At 35.2% G+C, this 17,699-nt stretch overlaps 1 protein-coding gene across 1 annotated transcript in view; it reads left to right on the forward strand.

The window, feature by feature from the left end:
* Nucleotides 1–17,699, forward strand: part of REV3L (REV3 like, DNA directed polymerase zeta catalytic subunit) — a 195,610-nt gene that overhangs the window by 60,251 nt on the left and 117,660 nt on the right. The window contains exons 2-5 of the mRNA XM_024115548.3: nt 2,248–2,437; nt 7,467–7,541; nt 11,246–11,406; nt 16,516–16,615. Of these exons, the coding sequence (XP_023971316.1) occupies nt 2,248–2,437; nt 7,467–7,541; nt 11,246–11,406; nt 16,516–16,615 (526 nt within the window). The remainder of the gene's footprint in view (nt 1–2,247; nt 2,438–7,466; nt 7,542–11,245; nt 11,407–16,515; nt 16,616–17,699) is intronic.

Raw genomic sequence — 17,699 nt, forward strand, 5'->3', positions numbered from 1 at the left:
TAAGCTGCAAATTATTGTTCCAAAACCTATAAATAGAAAGATCATTTCTCTGGCCCCTACTTCATAGGAGATGTGAAAAGAGGATATTGTAAAATTTTTTATGAACTTTGTGAACATCCTGCCTATAAAGAAACTATTAGAAATCAAATTTTATAATTATTTCTTATAAAGTTTACTCAGATTTCCATTATTAAGATATGGACTGTAAAACTCATATCTTAAGAACTTACAATATTGCTTGTGAAATATGCTAGTAATTTTGTAACCACCGGTCTTATATTTTATTTGTCAACTTAAAAAGGGGATACTTTTCTGTCTCCCTACCTCCCTCACCCCATAGTTTAGCATGCCAGTTACTTTTAACCAAATTGTGGTTTATATCCAGAAGTGTAATGGTTATAACCTTTTTTTCATGAGATGTTTAAAAAGCATTCAAATAGATCATCAGTAAATTGATAAAATATCAATATATTTTCTTAAGACTCACTCATCATTACAATTTGAATTTTTTCTATTTGAAGAATTGAAAGCTGCAAAATTTAGGAAGTAGTATCATGCCGTATTTAGAAATAAAATAGAATGGTTAAAGAATTTGCTTTTAACTGAAAATATTTTTTTCATTCCTTTGAAATTAATTAACATAAAATTACAAACTAAAATTGGTCTAACAGCAACACAATTTGTAATTCTTCAAAAACGTCAAAGTTGGTAGCTCAAATGAGAATACTGTACTCGGGAGGGCATAGATCTTATTCCATTATGTGACCTTTCCAGTTTTGCTATACTTTATGTAATAACTATTGCAGATTTATTTGTTAATTCTGTTATAGCTGTACCTTAAAAATAAGACAAGGTGATGTTATTCACTGTAAAAAGTGTAAATACAAGTATCAACAGAACATAGAACTATTTTCTATGTATTTTACATAAATCACCCTAAATTATAAATAGGAAATAGTGATCAAACAAATACTTTTCTACCAAAAGAAAAAGCCAGTGGAACAGAGTGGGATAAGAGGTGGGAGAGAAGCCCTAGGATTGTGTTGGTAGGGCAGTAGTAAGTGACAGCATGAGAAAAATGCATGTGTTCGTACATCACTGCTGTTCTCCTCTCTGTTTGAATTAGACAAATGGCATGTACCCAAGGGGAACGAGGGACAATGTTCAGAGGAAAGGAACCACTTTTATACAGCCCTGCCAGATTCATGAGAATAATGATGCATCTGCTTTTTGTTGCTGCTGTTGTTACTTAACTTTGTCATGGATACATTACTGTGTCTGTAGCATTTATTTTGTGGGTTCTTACTCATATTACTTTCTCTATCATGACTATACGGGATTGTCTGTTGGCAAATCAGCACCATTTACCCCTTCTGCACCTTGCCTGATGTAATGGCTTCCTGGAAAGTGTGCATGCTGGGTTTTTTCCCTCTTTGTGTCTCCCCTGTCCCACTCCATCAAATGTGCAATTTAAATATCCAGAAGTCCATTACAGACAATTGATTTGTAGGGGTTTTCTTTTGATTTGTTTTTGTCTGTTTTGATTTTTTTTCCCTAATAGCAAAATTTCATTTTTACCCTTCCCAACCCACGCCCCCCCCCAATAGCAAAACTCCACACACTGGAATGCCAAGACAGACACATTCATTGATTTATTTAGTAAACTTTCAGCGAACTTTTGTAAGCTTCATAACACTGTGTTAAGTGGTATTATAGGGCAAGGGTCCCCAACCCCTGGGCTGTGGACCGGTTACCAGTCAGTGGCCTGTTATGAACCGGGCCGCACAGCAGGAGGTGAGTGGCAGGTGAGCAAGCAAAGCTTAATCTGCTGCTCCCCATTGCTCGAATTACTGCCTGAACCATCCCCCGCCCCCATTTCCATGGAAAAATTGTCTTCCATGAAACCGGTCCCTGATGCCAAAAAGATTGGGGACCGCTGTTATAGGGCAATTCAGTGAAGTACATAAAAGTAGTTAGATTGTGAGGGTGAAATATTCAAACGTATTTTTACCAAAACTACTATTTAAATCAAACTATAATGCTTATATTTATAAAATGCTTCTAAATGTTCTGTTGTAAAATATAGTCAATACAGGTGGCTTTAACTATGGGTTAGTTTCTTCAACCCTTCCCTCAGATAAGCTGTGTTGTCATTAGACCATTTAAATGACTTGTATTCTGAGCTTTGTAATGTTAAGGTTTTAAAATGCATCTCAAGTCTAAACTTTACAATGTGTTACATTTTAGGTCAGAAGACATGTCTTCATCTACATGGCATCTTTCCTTACCTCTATGTGCCATATGATGGTTATGGACAGCAGCCAGAAAGCTATCTTTCTCAGATGGCATTCAGTATCGACAGAGCACTTAATGTGGCTTTAGGCAATCCATCTTCCACTGCTCAGCACGTGTTCAAAGTGTCATTAGTATCAGGAATGTAAGTATATGATAACATCTTTTTAAATTTCTGTTTATCTGTATTTATATTACTGTTCTAGTTAAAAGAAAACATATCCAATTCAAATATACTCTGTTCATTTTTCTTTTATTTCTAATCTAATGGAACCAGGGTGAATTTCTTACTGTAACTTTTTAAAGTCCATTTTTATTGCAATGAAAGATAGATGGCTAACAGTAATTTTTGTTTTAACTTTTTCCATTTCTCTGCTTCCTAGAACTGTAGAAATTCATGTAATTTATTCATCAAGTATTTATTGGGCACCTTTTATATTGGTGAACAAAACAAAGATCCCTGCCCCCATGGAGGTTACATTCTAGTAATGGAAAACAGAAAATAACCAAAAGAACATGAAATACATTTATTTATTACATGATAATTAATGCTATAGAACAAAATATGTAGAACAGGTAAGAAGGATCAGTAGTATGGGGTGGGGAAGTAGACTGGTGGCAGTTTTATATAGGGTAACCAGGGAAGGTGTCATTGACACGGTAAATGGCATTTGAGCAAAGACTTGAAGATGAGGGGGTGGGAACAAAATGGAAACCAGGTGTCTGGAGTAGAGGGAAAGGAGAGTGGACAAAATGAGGTTAGAGAGATATGAGAGAATGGAGATCATGTTGGCCAGTGGATCGCTAAAATCACTTTTACCTGGTTTGACAGCCATGAGAATGCACCTCTCAGATCTCCAAATACAAAGAGCATAATTGAACAATGGTCCCAGCTACTGCACTAAAATCCATCTATCATTCTGTGTAAACTGAAGCTGCTTTTCATAGGCTCCTCCCAGCCAGTGGCTAAGCAGAGCAAGGCTACTAAGGCAGGCCTGTTTCTGGGAGACACTTGGGAACTCTGGGACAGCCTTTCTGAACTTTCACTAGAATCACACTGCAATAAAAGACACTTCCACTCATCTTCCCTCTGTCCCTCTCTCCTTCACTTAGATCAGACCTGTATCTAAGTCTTGTGGCTGTCCCACCCTCTCCTGAGTTCATCCTCATATTCTCTCACAGGTGTTTCCACTAACAAATTTCTTGCATATTTTGACATCTACTTCTTGGAGGACTCAGACTAACACACTTGAGAACTTAGTCAAAATACATTCTTTGGTCTCACCCCACATCTGATGAATCAGATATTCTGGTGGTGGGACCCAGAAATTTGTGAACCTTTCTGCTGATTCTGATGCATACTCAAGTTTGAGAAACCACCGCAGTAGGCTATTCTAAGGACTTTGGCTTTTACTCTGAGCTATTGCATGAGTTTGAGCAGCCAGGATCTAACTTAAACTTGAAAGGGTTCCTTTAGCAACTGTGGGAAGAATAGATCATAGGGACATAAGAGTTGAAACAGGGAAAACATTAGGACTCTTGTTTCATTAATCTGGGTAAGAAAATATGGTGGCTTGAACTAGGGTAGTAGCAGGGGAGTAGTGAGAAGTGGTCAGCTTCTAGATCTATTTTGAGGGTTGAGTCCCCAAGATTTGCTGTCTGATTGGATGAGGTTTGTGAGAGGAGTCAGGGATGACTACAAAATTTTGAGTCTGTGCAGATAGAGCAGGCTGGCAGGAAAGATTTAGAGCTCGTACTGGAACATGAGTTGAATACATCTGTATGAAATCCATCTTAAATCTGTCTACTACTTCCACCTTAATCCAGGTTTTCTTCTGGACCACCACAGTATCCTTTTAATTGAATTTCCTTCTTCTGTTCTTATCTCACTCCAGAGCTACAGAAGTACCTGTCTTGTAATGTAAATTGGATCCTTTTAAAATCATTTAAAATCCTTGAGTTGGCTTCATATTGTTTATAGATTAAGTGTCTAACCACAGCCTATGTGATCTGACCCCTGCCTGCCTCTGTAACTTTGTTCACTGTGTTCCATCCAGAAACACTGGTCTTCTTTCAGTTCCTCTAATGTGCTGAGCTCTTTCCCACCTTTATACATGCAGTTTCCTTTCCTTGAGTGCTCTACCCCTCTCCAGTCCTTCAAATCCTTCACCTCTCCAGAGAAGTTTTCTCTGACTTCCCTCCTTAAAATAGGTTGTTATTATTATTATTCTGTATCTTAGCCCATTCTTTGTTTCCTTTAGTACTTTACTATAGTTTGCAGTTATTTTAATTTCTTGTTTATTAGCTCTTATGTGTTTCTCCCACCAGCCTGTAAGTTCCATGAGAAAAAGGACCATGTTTGTCTGTCCATCATTACATCCCTTGCACCTTGTATGGTGTTGGGCACTTAGTAGACAAGGCTCAGTACCTATTTGAATAAATGAATGAGGTAAAAGTTCACACCCATCCTATGATAGCAACAATTAGGTTAAAGATAATCATCAACTTTATATTCTAATTTTTTTATGTTTAATGATTCCTCAGAACTTTCCTATCCATATTCTCATTTCAAAGTTGAATCTCCAAACAGCCTAGTGGAATGAATAATGAGTCACCAGTCTTTGTATATTTTTGGTGGGCATTTGTTAAAAGCATAGCCATATTTTTAAGAGTTAGTTGAGTTACAAATCTAGAGACCTGGAAGCAAAAGATGAGCTTGTTCAGTCTAATTTATGGCTGCCATTCTCTTTTTTCTCCCGTTCTAATGTTTCCTATGTTTTTTTCTTATATAGGTCCCCTTTTCCCTTACCATGCATTGTAGCTTCTATGATTCCTTTACTCCTTCAGTATTGCCTACTTCTTTAAGTAGGCAAGTTGCATCTAGCTATTAAATTAAAACTTGAACAAATTTAATTCCAGTCTTCCTAGACTGTGTACTATACTGAAGCTGGGTTAAGAGAGAGGACCATGATCTTAGGCTCATTTCAGGGGTTCCTTGTCACTTAGCTATCATGATTCTAGAAAATATTCTATGAAAAGATTCTTAATCCATCTTTTTTCACTGTCTGTGCTCATTTTTCTTCTCATTGTTATATTAAAAAACTAAGTCCAATTATCGGATATAATTTTTAAAATATAAACATATCTCCTCTCGAACTCTGCTCCATTCTACTTTCTTTCTCCCAGAGAGTCTCCCTGTGGAGAAATTCTTTTGGCAAAATCAGCTGAAGTCAACAGCAAAAAGTAAGGATTGCAGGTTAAATTATACAGAGACTTTCTTGGCCAGAAGAAGCAGAAAACTGAATTTATAGAATTTCCAGGCTATATTTTGGGGCAATAGATACAAAAGCAGAATCCTAGATTTACAAATAATTGTAGGGATTTGATAGTCTTCTATTCAGTTTTTGAAATTTATAAGATTCTAATTGTAAAAACCTAAAGATTTTTAGCAAAAAGCAAAGATAATGTGGACCACACCAGTGCAGATTTAATTCTCTTTTTTTCCATTTATCTGGCTAAAGGTATAACTCCTATCTTTAGACAGAGAGCTATATTTATGTATATGAAAAATACCAAAGCAGGAGGAATAAAGAATTGAATTTTGCTGGTGAGAGAGAATGAGATCATTCCTATAATGTGTTTCACCCCTTCCTTCATGGCAACAAAAGTGGGGTGAACAGCATCAAACTAGACAGGAAAGGGTAAGTGTTATTTAAAAAAAAAAAAAAAAAAAAAGGGTAAAGGGTAGGGGATAGGGAGTGATGGTCAGAGTAGGCCTTTCTGAGGAGGTGAGTTTAAGCAGAGACCTGAAATGAAGACTGAAAGTAAGCCATACAAAGGTTCAGGGCAGAACTTTCCAGGCAGAGGGAATGGCAAATTACTTGAGAGTGGATCAAGTTAGAAGGGACTGAAATGTTTAGAATGGCTGGAGGAAAAAGGAAGAGTGGCTGTGAGATAAGATTGGAGTGAGTGGTAAGGATGAGACAAAGAACGTTTTAGACCTTTTTTTTTTTTTTAAATAGAAATTGCTTTACAACAATCATACAGATGGTTCTGAGCTAAAGGCTTGAAATAGCTTATATTAAAAAAAGTTGTTTAAATATACCTTAAATAATGATTCTGTTGCCAACTTACTCCTGTATTTGACGTCTACTACACTGTCAGACATGACAGAGAGAAATGGTGTCCTAGTGAGGGTAAGTTCTATCTAGTGCCCATCATAAGGGGAAGATATTTTTTTTAATGAAAAGAAATTGAGTTTATCCACCTAAAGATTTAACCAACCACTATTTACAGACAAACTCTAGGCAAATACTTTTTATTTTGTCTATAAATTCAGACCTATTTATATTGTTTCTAATTACATCATCTTTGAAAATGGTAGTCTGTATATCAGAGTTTCAGATCCTCCTGAAATGATATAACGTCTAACCCAACTTATTCCTTCTTGCATTGAGGACTTGTTTCTCTCCCTATCACATAGATTTTTTCTTCTCCCTTTCCCCCCTCTAGCTGATACCCTGAGAAGAACTGACCCTCAACATAAATAGGGTCCTTAGTAAAGCCGTCTTCTTTTCAGTCTCTTAAGTTCCTGTCTACAGAGTTTTCACAGGTTTCCTTTGATTTGAGTGTGTGTTTTATACACACATACACATATGTACATATGTATAACAGGTAAATTGTCTCTGCTTAGTGAACTTGTAAAATAACAGAGACAAATAAGGAAAGTGATACAAATTCTGTCAATTAAAGGACTTTGTTGATGAACAGCTTTAGTTTTTGACAGAAAAAAATGGGAAATGGGAAAAGGTATCAGAAAGGTCTCTGTTCTTCTCATACATGGTCTGAGTAAAGGGCCACTTTTTAATAGAGCCATGATGATTGAAATTAAGGTATAAATAGTTTGCTGCTCTTTTTTGTCCCTAGTTTTTTTTAAGTGGTATTTTTAAACGTTTTTAAAAGAAGTAACAAGATTTTATAATGTCATATGTTAACCTTGTGGTAGGTTTAATTGAAAAGTCTTGGAGGTTCTTTTGTTTTGTTTTGTGGGGGGGGTTGGTAATATTTGATGTAAGTAAGACTGAATTAGGCCAACTGAGTCCATTTAGGGCAATAAGTTGCATTATTTCATCTCTGATGAAAATAAATTGAAATGTCTTTTTCTTTTATTTCAGGCCTTTTTATGGTTATCATGAGAAGGAAAGACACTTTATGAAGATCTATCTTTACAACCCTGCAATGGTGAAAAGGTACAAAGATAAATGAAATAAAAAATGAATAACTATCACTTAAGTATTTTAATAATAAAAAGAAAAATCTAGAAGAAAGGCCTGTATAGTTTGTAGCATTATTAAAGAAAGAGACCATAATATGTACATATATGTGTAAAGAGAGAGAGTCATGGCTTGGACTGTAGGAAGGATATTTTAAGGGTAAGGGACCTTGTTTTACACCCAACTGCTTCTTTTCTGTCTTAGATTTAGAGAGTTTGTAGAAGTATATAAAGAGAGATGATTGGCTGCCTTCTATAATAATCCTAGCCAGACCAAATGTTCAATACCAAGAGAAATTTGTTCTTCAGTTTCAAAGCAAGGAGAAATATGTGAGAGTGAGGCCAGAGTGGGAGAGCTTTCTACTGTGAACTTAACCACTTTTCAGTACTTAAAAGATTTTTCTGATGAGGTAGTTGATGTTATTAACATTTTTTCCATATTGTTTAATGAAATGTATCACCATTTAGAAGACTTATATAACTTAGTGGATCTATATTTTCCAAATGACCAGTGCATGATGTTAGAAAATTATGGCTGGGTAAAAATACTCCAAGTGTTAGGTAGACCAATAGATTTTAATATAACAGAGTACAAAAAGTTCATTGATATGGTTTCAAATTCCACATTATTGCTGACCTTTAAGAAACTACCACTCCATTGCATTTCCATGTAGTAGAAACAAAGATCAGCATTTACCTGAAAAGGCTATTCAGTTACTCTTCCTTTTTCCAATTATTTATCTGTGTAAGGCTGGATTTTCTTCATATGCTTCAACCAAACAATATATCAGAACAGACTGAGCTGAAGCAGATGTGAGAATCCAACTGTCTTCTATTAAAACAGAGATTTGCAAAGGTGTAAAACAATTCCTCTTTTCCCACTAAATTGTTTTTGTTTTGGAAAATACAGGATTTTTAAATATATAAAACACTGTTACTTATGTTAACATATAATGGGTTTATTGTTATTTTAAAATTAGTAAATAAGTTTCTTAAAATTTTCTGTTTTAACCTGATTTGGTAAGTGTCAATGGATATAAGCCACATAAACAAAAGCTCTTTGATGCTGTCAATAATTTTTAAGAATGAAAAGGGGTCCTAGGGCCAAAAGTTTGAGAACCATCAAAATAAAGCTCTCTTAATTTTCTATCAAAGATTCTTAAAATCTATTCACAGCCATTCTGTCCTTCTCACTGCCTATTACAGTGGAAGAGATTTACCCCCTTACCTCTAAAGCTCATATTCCCTCTTTGACCTTTGCTTCCATCTATCAGTTATCCCCATCTCCCTTTCCACACCATTTAAATATTAATAAGACTCTGTTAATTTTACACATACACACATTCATACTCAAAGACATTCATACTTACAGCTGTTCTTCCAGAAGATGTTTTGTTTTTTGGTTTTTGGGTTTTTTTTGCCTGTGTTGGGTCTTTGTTGATGCACGCGGGCTTTTCTCTAGTTGTAGCAAGTGGGGGCTACTCTTCCTTGCAGTGCACAGGCTTCTCATTGCAGTGGCTTCTCTTGTTGTAGAGCACGAGCTCTAGGCGCACAGGCTTCAGTAGTTGTGGGATGCAGGCTCAGTAGTTGTGGCTCGCAGGCTCAGTAGTTGTGGCACATGGGCTTAGTTGCTCCACAGCATGTGGGATCTTCCCGGACCAGGGATCAAACCCTTGTCCCCTGCATTGGCAGGAGGATTCTCAACCACTGTACTACCAGGGAAGTCCCCGCCCAGAAGAATTTATCTATACTTTGTGTGTTCAGTGTCTTCCCTCCCATTCACTCTTTAACTTACTCCAATATAGGCTCTACTTCAACCATTTCATTCAAATTGCCTTCATTAATGACCTCAGTGTTGTTAAACCCAATTAACACCTCTTTGTCCTTACCTTTTGACCGCTTGTCAGTGCTTAGGTACCTTAAAATAAGGCTGCTTTGATGTAAACCTTTTCTGGTTTTCCTCATACCTTTCTGGTCATTCATATTTACAACATTTTGTCGATTCCTCTTTTAACATTGTGGTTGTTTCTTGGACTTTTGTCTTAGGCATTGATTTTTTTTCTCTATATATGTTCCCTTCACTTTACAGTCTTATATACTCCCGTTTTTTAAAATCCTTATGCATTTGGCTTCCAAATATATATATCAGTAGCTTGAATTTTCCTCCAGAGCTCTTGACCAGTATATCAAACCACCTACTGGATAAATAGAATAGCACTATAGTTAAGAGTGAGGGGTCAAGTCACAGAAAATTTGGATTGAATTTTAGCTCTTCCACTTTTTATTTGTGTGATTTTGGACAACATTTTGATCTAAGACCCAGTTTCTCTGTTTATAAAATGGAGATAGTAGTACCATAGGTTTGTAGTAAGAATTACTTGAGATTAAGCATTTAGAGCACCTAACACAGTGTCCAGTACATAGTGCCCCAAAATATGTTTGTTTCCTCTACTCTGTTAATAAAATTATCCTTATCCTCATCTTTATTATCATTTATTTCTAATATTTTTATAGAAATCTCCCTGAATACTCCAGTATGTCTAAAACTGAGTTTGTCTTTATTTCCTCTCCAAATAAAATCCCCAGACAAACCTGTTTTCTTCCAGTAATGTAGCACCACCAACTAGCTGCTTAACCAAGATGTCTAGGCATTATCCTCAACTCATATTGTCTCACCCTCCATATCTAGTCAGTCATCAAGTCCTGACCATTTTATTCCTTATATGTCTCCTGAATCAACACATTTCCATGATCCTTGTTAAAGCCACCATCATCTTAGTTTTTCCACAGTAATCTCTCACTCTCTGTCTCTAGTGTTCTGCATTCTCTAGCTAACCTGGTCATTTCATTTTCCTGCTCTTCACTTCACAGGCAAATTCCACCACTTTTTCAGATGTCTTTGATAGGCTCTGCATGATCTGACTTCTCATTACCTCTCTATCCTCCCCCCACCACCACCATAGCCTCTGTCTCTAAGCCTCACTCAGTGGTTTCAGTTCTTGAATAAACCACATTTTCTTGTGACCCTTTACATGTGCAATTTTATTCACATGAAATACTCTTCTCCTCTCTGAGAAAAAGTATTTCCAGTTCATTGTTTAGTCTCCTGCTTTAGAGACTTCTCTTCAAGAAGGCTTTGCAGAAGCTACAGTCTGGTTAATATCCCTTCTAGATGTTTCATATACTTCCCCTGCATAGCAATTGCACTATTTATAATTGCCTATTGTTTGTATTCCCCATCATGAAGGAAAAATAACTCAGAGAATAAAAATATCAAAAGTGGTAACATCTCTGTGTGGTTGATTGAGTCATATGTCCTTTTTTAGAATTTTTATATAATCTTTTCAGATTTTTTTCTGAACTTTTAAAAAACACTAATATTTAAAAAATCCTTTTGACATTTTAGGTTTTTCAGTATAATTAGCATTAAATTAGTTCTGGAAGTCAAAATATTCTTCATTCAAGGCATTTTTTGTCATTTTCTTTCAGAGCATGCAGCTTACTTTAAAACTTGATTTTAAACTTTCAATTTCCAACAAAATACAAATTTCCAGTATAATTGAAATCAAAATTTTGTGTGCTAGTGTAATGTATTTTATTCTCTATATTTGTATAATCACCGTTTCACTTAACATTTTAGGAAACATAATTTTATGATATAACTTTTTTTTTCTAATTTAGGATATGTGAACTTTTGCAAAGTGGAGCCATAATGAATAAATTTTATCAGCCTCATGAAGCGCATATTCCCTACCTCCTACAGCTCTTCATTGACTACAATCTGTATGGAATGAATTTAATAAATCTGGCTGCTGTCAAGTTCCGAAAAGCAAGAAGGAAAAGTAAGGTTAATTTTGCAAGTTCAAATTAAAGCTTTGAAACAAGTATTATGTAATTTATGATTTATAAAATAATATATATTTAGAAAATAAATGCTGAGTGGATAAGGAATAAAAAGAAATATGCAAAAATGTCTTAGAGTTTATCAAGAAAAGAATCTCAAAATAAATTTTTTTGGTAATAGCTTTATTGAGATATAATTCACATGCCTTACAATTCACTCATTTAAAATGGACACCTCTGTGGTTTTTAATATATTCACAGAGCTGTGCATCCATCACCACAATCAAATTTAGAACATTTTCAACACCTCTAAAGGAAATCTTTATCAATTACCCCCAATCCTCCCTTAGCAACCATGAATCTTCTTTCTCTCTCTCTTGTTTGCCCATTCTGCACATCTCATATAAATGGAATCATATGTTTATTTGTTTTCACTTAGCCTAATGTTTTCATGGTTCATCCATGTTGTAGCAGGTATCAGTATTTCATTCCTTTTTATGGCCAGGTAATATTCTGCTATGAATATGCTACGTCGTTTATTGATTCATCAATTGACAGATGTTTGGGTTTCCTCCTTTTGGCTATTATGAACAGTGCTGCTGTGAACATTCATGTACAAGTATTCGTGTAGCCATATGTTTTCATTTCTCTTGGGCATATACCTAGGAATGGAATTTCTGGTTAAAATGCTGTAACATCTTTTGCATTTTATTGTTGGATTCCTTCTCCTCTACTTAAAACAAAGTGAAACCAACATTTTTCCTCCAACCCTGCTGTCCTTTATGTTATAATTATTTTCTTCTCTTTCACTGACAAACTTTTAAAACCAAAAGTTAGCTTTTTTTTCTCTTGTTGTTTACCAGCTATTCTTTTTTGGTTTACCTCCTTGGGTTTCTTCTACCATACCCAAACTGTGCTCTGAAAAGTAACCAGGGAGGACTTTTTCCCCCTGAATGGTAGGTTAGGTTATTGGGATCCACCCTCCTACTAAAACCAATTTAAGAACTAGGTAAGATTTTTTTTTAAAATCTTAATCTATCACAGAGATTATAAACAATGAAGAAGTACTGGCCAAAAGAGGAAATAGAGTGCTGAAAACAGCCTTTGCCCTGAGGGGTTTGCTGATCCTGGCTACCTCCATTGAGACAGCCTTACTAGGTGAGGGAGCCAGAAACAACAACTCAGGGCCTGCTCGACAGGTTGGAAACCTCCAGAGTAAGGTAGGGTTTCAAAGAGATACACCCAAACTAGGAAGTGGAACAACTTTGAAACATTTCAGCCCAGTTTGAATCTCCTGGGACTAAAAGAGATTCCCAAATCTAGAACTTCATCTTAGGTGGTGGAATCATTGTACATCCATATGCCAGAAAATAAAAATAAAAGAGACCAGACAGATACTTCATACCTTGTATAAAAATTAACTCAAAATGGATCATAGACTTAAATGTAAAATGTAAATCTATCAGACTTCTAGAAGAAAACAATGAGAAAATCTCCTGACAAGTTGATTTTGTCAAAGTTAAAAACTTTTTCTCTGTAAAAAAATAATATTAAGAGAATAAAAAGATAAGTCACAGACTGGGAGAGAATATTTTCAAGTTACATATCTGATAAAGTACTTATATCTTGAATATATAAAGAATTCCTAAAACTCAATAATAGGAAAGCAAACAACCCCATTAAAAATGGTCAAAAGACCTGAACAGACACTTCAACAAATAAGATATAAGGATGGCAAACAGGAATAGATGATTCTCAACAGTATATATCATTAGGGAAATGCATTTTAAAACCACAAAGAGCAACCATTACACACCTATTAGAATAGTTAAAATCCAAAAAAACCTAGTATATAACTGAATAAACAATAAATAACAATAACAATAAACAAATGCTGTTAAGGATGGGAACAGCATCAACTCTCATTCCTTGCTTGTGGGAAGGTAAAATGGTGTAGTCACTTTGGAAGACAGTTTGGCAGTTTCTTGTAATGTTAAATATAGACTTACCATATGACCCAGCAGTTACACTCCTGTATGTTTACCAAGTGATTTAAAACTCATGTCCACCTAAAAACCTGTATGCAAATGTATATAGCAACTTTATTTCATAATTGCTAAAAATCTAAACAAGATGTCCAGTCAATGGGGCAATGGATAAACTGTTATATACCAATACAGTGGAATGCTATTTATCAGTAAAACACATCAAGCTCTTGACTCATACATCGATGAATCTTTAATGCATTTTACTAAGTGAAAGAAGCCAGACCCAAAAGACTACAAGTTGTTTGATTTTATTCATACAACATTCTGGTAAAGACAAAACTATAGAAATGTAAAACATATTAGTGGTTGCCAGGAGTTCTAGAAGAGGAGAATGTTGACTACAAAGCCGATATATAGGGGAACTTTTAGGATGAAGGAATTATTCTATATGTTACTGGCGTGGTGGTATGATTCTATGCGTTCTTGAAACCCATGAAATTGTACCTTAACCAAGTATTGATGGTTAACATCTCCAGTGATGGCATGTGGATATCTTGTCCCCTCTTATATGATATGATGAGGATGCTTCACCTCTGTGGTATTCTTCATGGAAACCCATAATAACAATCTAATCATGAGGAAAACATCAACAAACCCAGATTGGAGGGTGTCCTATAGGTGAACTGACCAGTACTCATGACTGTCAATGTCATGAAAAACAAGGAAAGACTGAGAAATAGACCAGAGGAGACTAGGGAGACATGATAACTAACTACAATGTGGTACCCTACATTGGATTCTGAAACAGAAAATGGACAGTAGTGGATAAACTGTTGAAATTCAAATAAAGTGTATAGTGTAGTTAATAGGAAGGTATCTGTGTCAGTTTTTTTGTTTTGACAGATGCGCTTTGATAATGTAAAATGTTAACAATGGGACGGGTGTGGTAAGCAGATTCAGAAACTGTACTATCCTTGTAACTTTCCTGTATCTAAAATTATTCCAAAATATAAAGGTTATTGGGGGAAAAAAGAATAACGGTTATCAGTGTCAAATATAGCTGGGAGTTCAAGAAGAATTGACGAATGGAAAATGTTCTAGAGAATGTACGGGAGGTATTTATAGGAAAAGGAGGTCAGTTTTACAAAAGTTTGTTTCCAGTAGGTGAAAAAGCATGAGAAAAGTTTGAATTAGCAAATATATGTAAGCCATTTATTTTAGTTATAAAAGTTAGATGAGTATTGGAAGGGATTTTTTTCAAAATATGGAAAATTTTTACAATTTGAAGGCAGAAATATATGAAATTTCATTGGGGAAATTAAAAGCAGGGAAATTTCAAGTATGGTGAAATAAAATGTTTATTTTAAGTTTTTGTTTTGTTTTTTAAAAAAATAGATAAAAGATAATGAAATCATGAAAAGAATAGGTGAATTTTTTTGTATTATATTTTGTCACGTAATATCAGACACATAATTAAATGGACAGTAAACTTATTGTAAATGTGTTACATATATATGCACAACTTAACATTTTAATCTTGTAAGACAAGTTAATTTAGTACATAATGTAGTCTTTTGAAAGTAAATTCAAAAGTGAAAAATATTTAGAAATTTTAATATTACATATGCATATACCATTTTGTCTTATTATTCAGTTATATACTCAGTTGCCAAATGAAACGGAGATGTTGCTAATTACTGTTGTTAAGGTGAAGTATATAGAAGTACTTAAATAGAGTAAATATTTTTAGCATCACAGAGGGATTTTTTTTACAGTTCTCCATAGTGGCTTTATATTACATTTTTAACATCCAGAGTTGACAAGAATTATATATGTATTTATAAAATAACATAATACATAGAGTGGAGGTAAAGTGTGAATTTTTATACTGTGATAGATAACTTTGAATTAGTAAACTTGTGTAGATTTTTCACTCATATAAATTTCTTAGAAAATAATATTTGTGTTTTAATTTACAACTTGCAAAGTAATTTCATATAAATACCCTAGCCACATAACAGCAAAGCCTTCAAAAACTTCTGAAGGTATATAGAATCAGTTCCATGGTTTGTTATGTGTTTTGTTAAAATAGCAAAGATGGTAAGTCTAATTAATTACATAATTTTGTGATCAAGCTAACCAAATAAGAAAAAGTATCAAATTTAGTTGGAGAGGATTGCAAATTTAATATCTTTCTTAATGTTAGGATTCCTTCTATGCCACTCACTCAAGCTTTCTTTATCTGAAAATTTAAATTCCCCATAAGAGATCACAAAAAAATTGCTAAAATTTAGAGACTACTTCCAAAGCATGGCCCCAGGACTCAGTTTCTGCAGCTGGGACAACTAAGCAAATGCATAGTTCCCTCCAACTGCTCGTCAAATTGTATTTGCATTTGCCCCAGGTTTCCACTCACTGTTACTGCCATTACTTTCGAAATGCATTGTGTATTTTCTTTTTATTCAGGGATTAGCATTAAAGTATGTTTTTTGTTGTTGTTGTTTTTTTTTTTTTTTTTTGTGATACGCGGGCCTCTCACTGTTGTGGCCTTTCCCATTGCGGAGCACAGGCTCCGGATGCGCAGGTTCAGTGGCCATGGCTCACGGGCCCAGCCGCTCCGCGGCATGTGGGATCTTCCCAGACCGGGGCACGAACCCACGTCCCCTGCATCGGCAGGCGGACTCTCAACCACTGCGCCACCAGGGAAGCCCTAAAGTATGTTTTGAATTTTATCTGGAATCTGATTTCCACTAGAATTTTAGTTGAGGCTCATATAGAATACCCTAGGAATTTAAAGTCTACAAAAATTCTTAGTTCTTTATTTTTAAAGTGAGATTTGAAGCATACCTATCACAATAGCGCATTTAAATGTATCATACTTCTATTCTAGTTTGCAAGTATTGTGGCCATTTCTCTTTCATATCTATATATTGCAAATACTTTTCCCCAACTCGGTTTGGAATCGTTACTCTCCACTGTGCATATGTATTCTGGTATGTTTATGAATTTTTAGGATACAATTTTGGGAACTGGTCATATGGGTTGTTTACTAATATACTTTAAGGGTAATTATATGTAAGTTAAAAGTGGAACTTACCCCTTTTACCTTTTTATTCCTAGGTGATCCATTACGTGTGAGTGGATCTTGCAAGAATCAGCTACCAGGAAGAAATTCTCTTACTGGTACTTTATTTCGGTGGGAAGAAGACGAAATACCGAGGTTAGTTCATGTTGTAAAGGAAAGGAAAAGTTATTTACATATATCCTACTCTCTTCAGAAATCAGTGGTTAGCATAATTTAATTTTAACCTTTATTGTAATTGTTTTTTATCTATAAGTTTATCAGAAAAGCAAATCTCAACATTAGTGTATTACATGGATCATAGATTTCAGGAACAGACCATGAAAATATACCTGGTTATTACCTAATTAATAAAAGAAATCTGGATGTGTTTATACTTCTCTCCAACATCCATCTTCTTTGTACATTCTAAATTGACATCCTATAACTTGTTAAGTGAAAATCTCATAATAAAATAACAATTTAAAACCTAAATGGCGGGACTTCCCTGGTGGCGCAGTGGTTAAGAATCCATCTGCCAGTGCAGGGGACACGGGTTCGATCCCTGGTCTGGTAAGGTCCCACATGCCGCGTAGCAACTAAGCCCGTGTGCCACAACTGCTGAGCCTGTGCTCTAGAGCCCGTGAGCCACGACTTCTGAGCCCGCGTGCCTAGAGCCTGTGCTCTGCAAGAAGAGAAGCCACCTCAGGGAGAAGCCCACACACCGCAGTGAAGAGTAGCCTCCACTCGCTGCAACTAGAGAAAGCCCGCGCATAGCAAAAAAGACCCAACATAGCCAAAAAAAAACCTAAATGGCGAATATTTTTAATAAAAATAACCCCTAAATATTTCCAAATATTAAATATTTGTGGGGAAAAAAGTGGGTTGACATAGTGTATATGAATAATACAACTTATAATGTCTTTTGACTTTTATTATTTATTAGACTTTCTTAGAGGTGGTAACATATTCCAAATGTTTAGATTTCCCTACCATAAAGCAGATATATAATCAGTACCTATCTAAATTATCAGTAATAGCTTAATCTACATAGAACTCAGAGGATTTCTGTTTTATGCCACAAAGTTGTTGCCCAAGCTTTCTTGATCCTTTTATTGATCATTTGGATATTGATAGGGTGGTATGGTATCCTCTTTTCACTACACATATGTCACCTGAAATGTTTTTAAGCAGATTTTTTTTTTTTTTTTTTTTTTTTTCCCGGTACGCGGGCCTCTCACTG

Source organism: Physeter macrocephalus, chromosome 10 (assembly GCF_002837175.3).
Source record: "Physeter macrocephalus isolate SW-GA chromosome 10, ASM283717v5, whole genome shotgun sequence".
Classification (NCBI taxonomy): Eukaryota; Metazoa; Chordata; class Mammalia; order Artiodactyla; family Physeteridae; genus Physeter; species Physeter macrocephalus.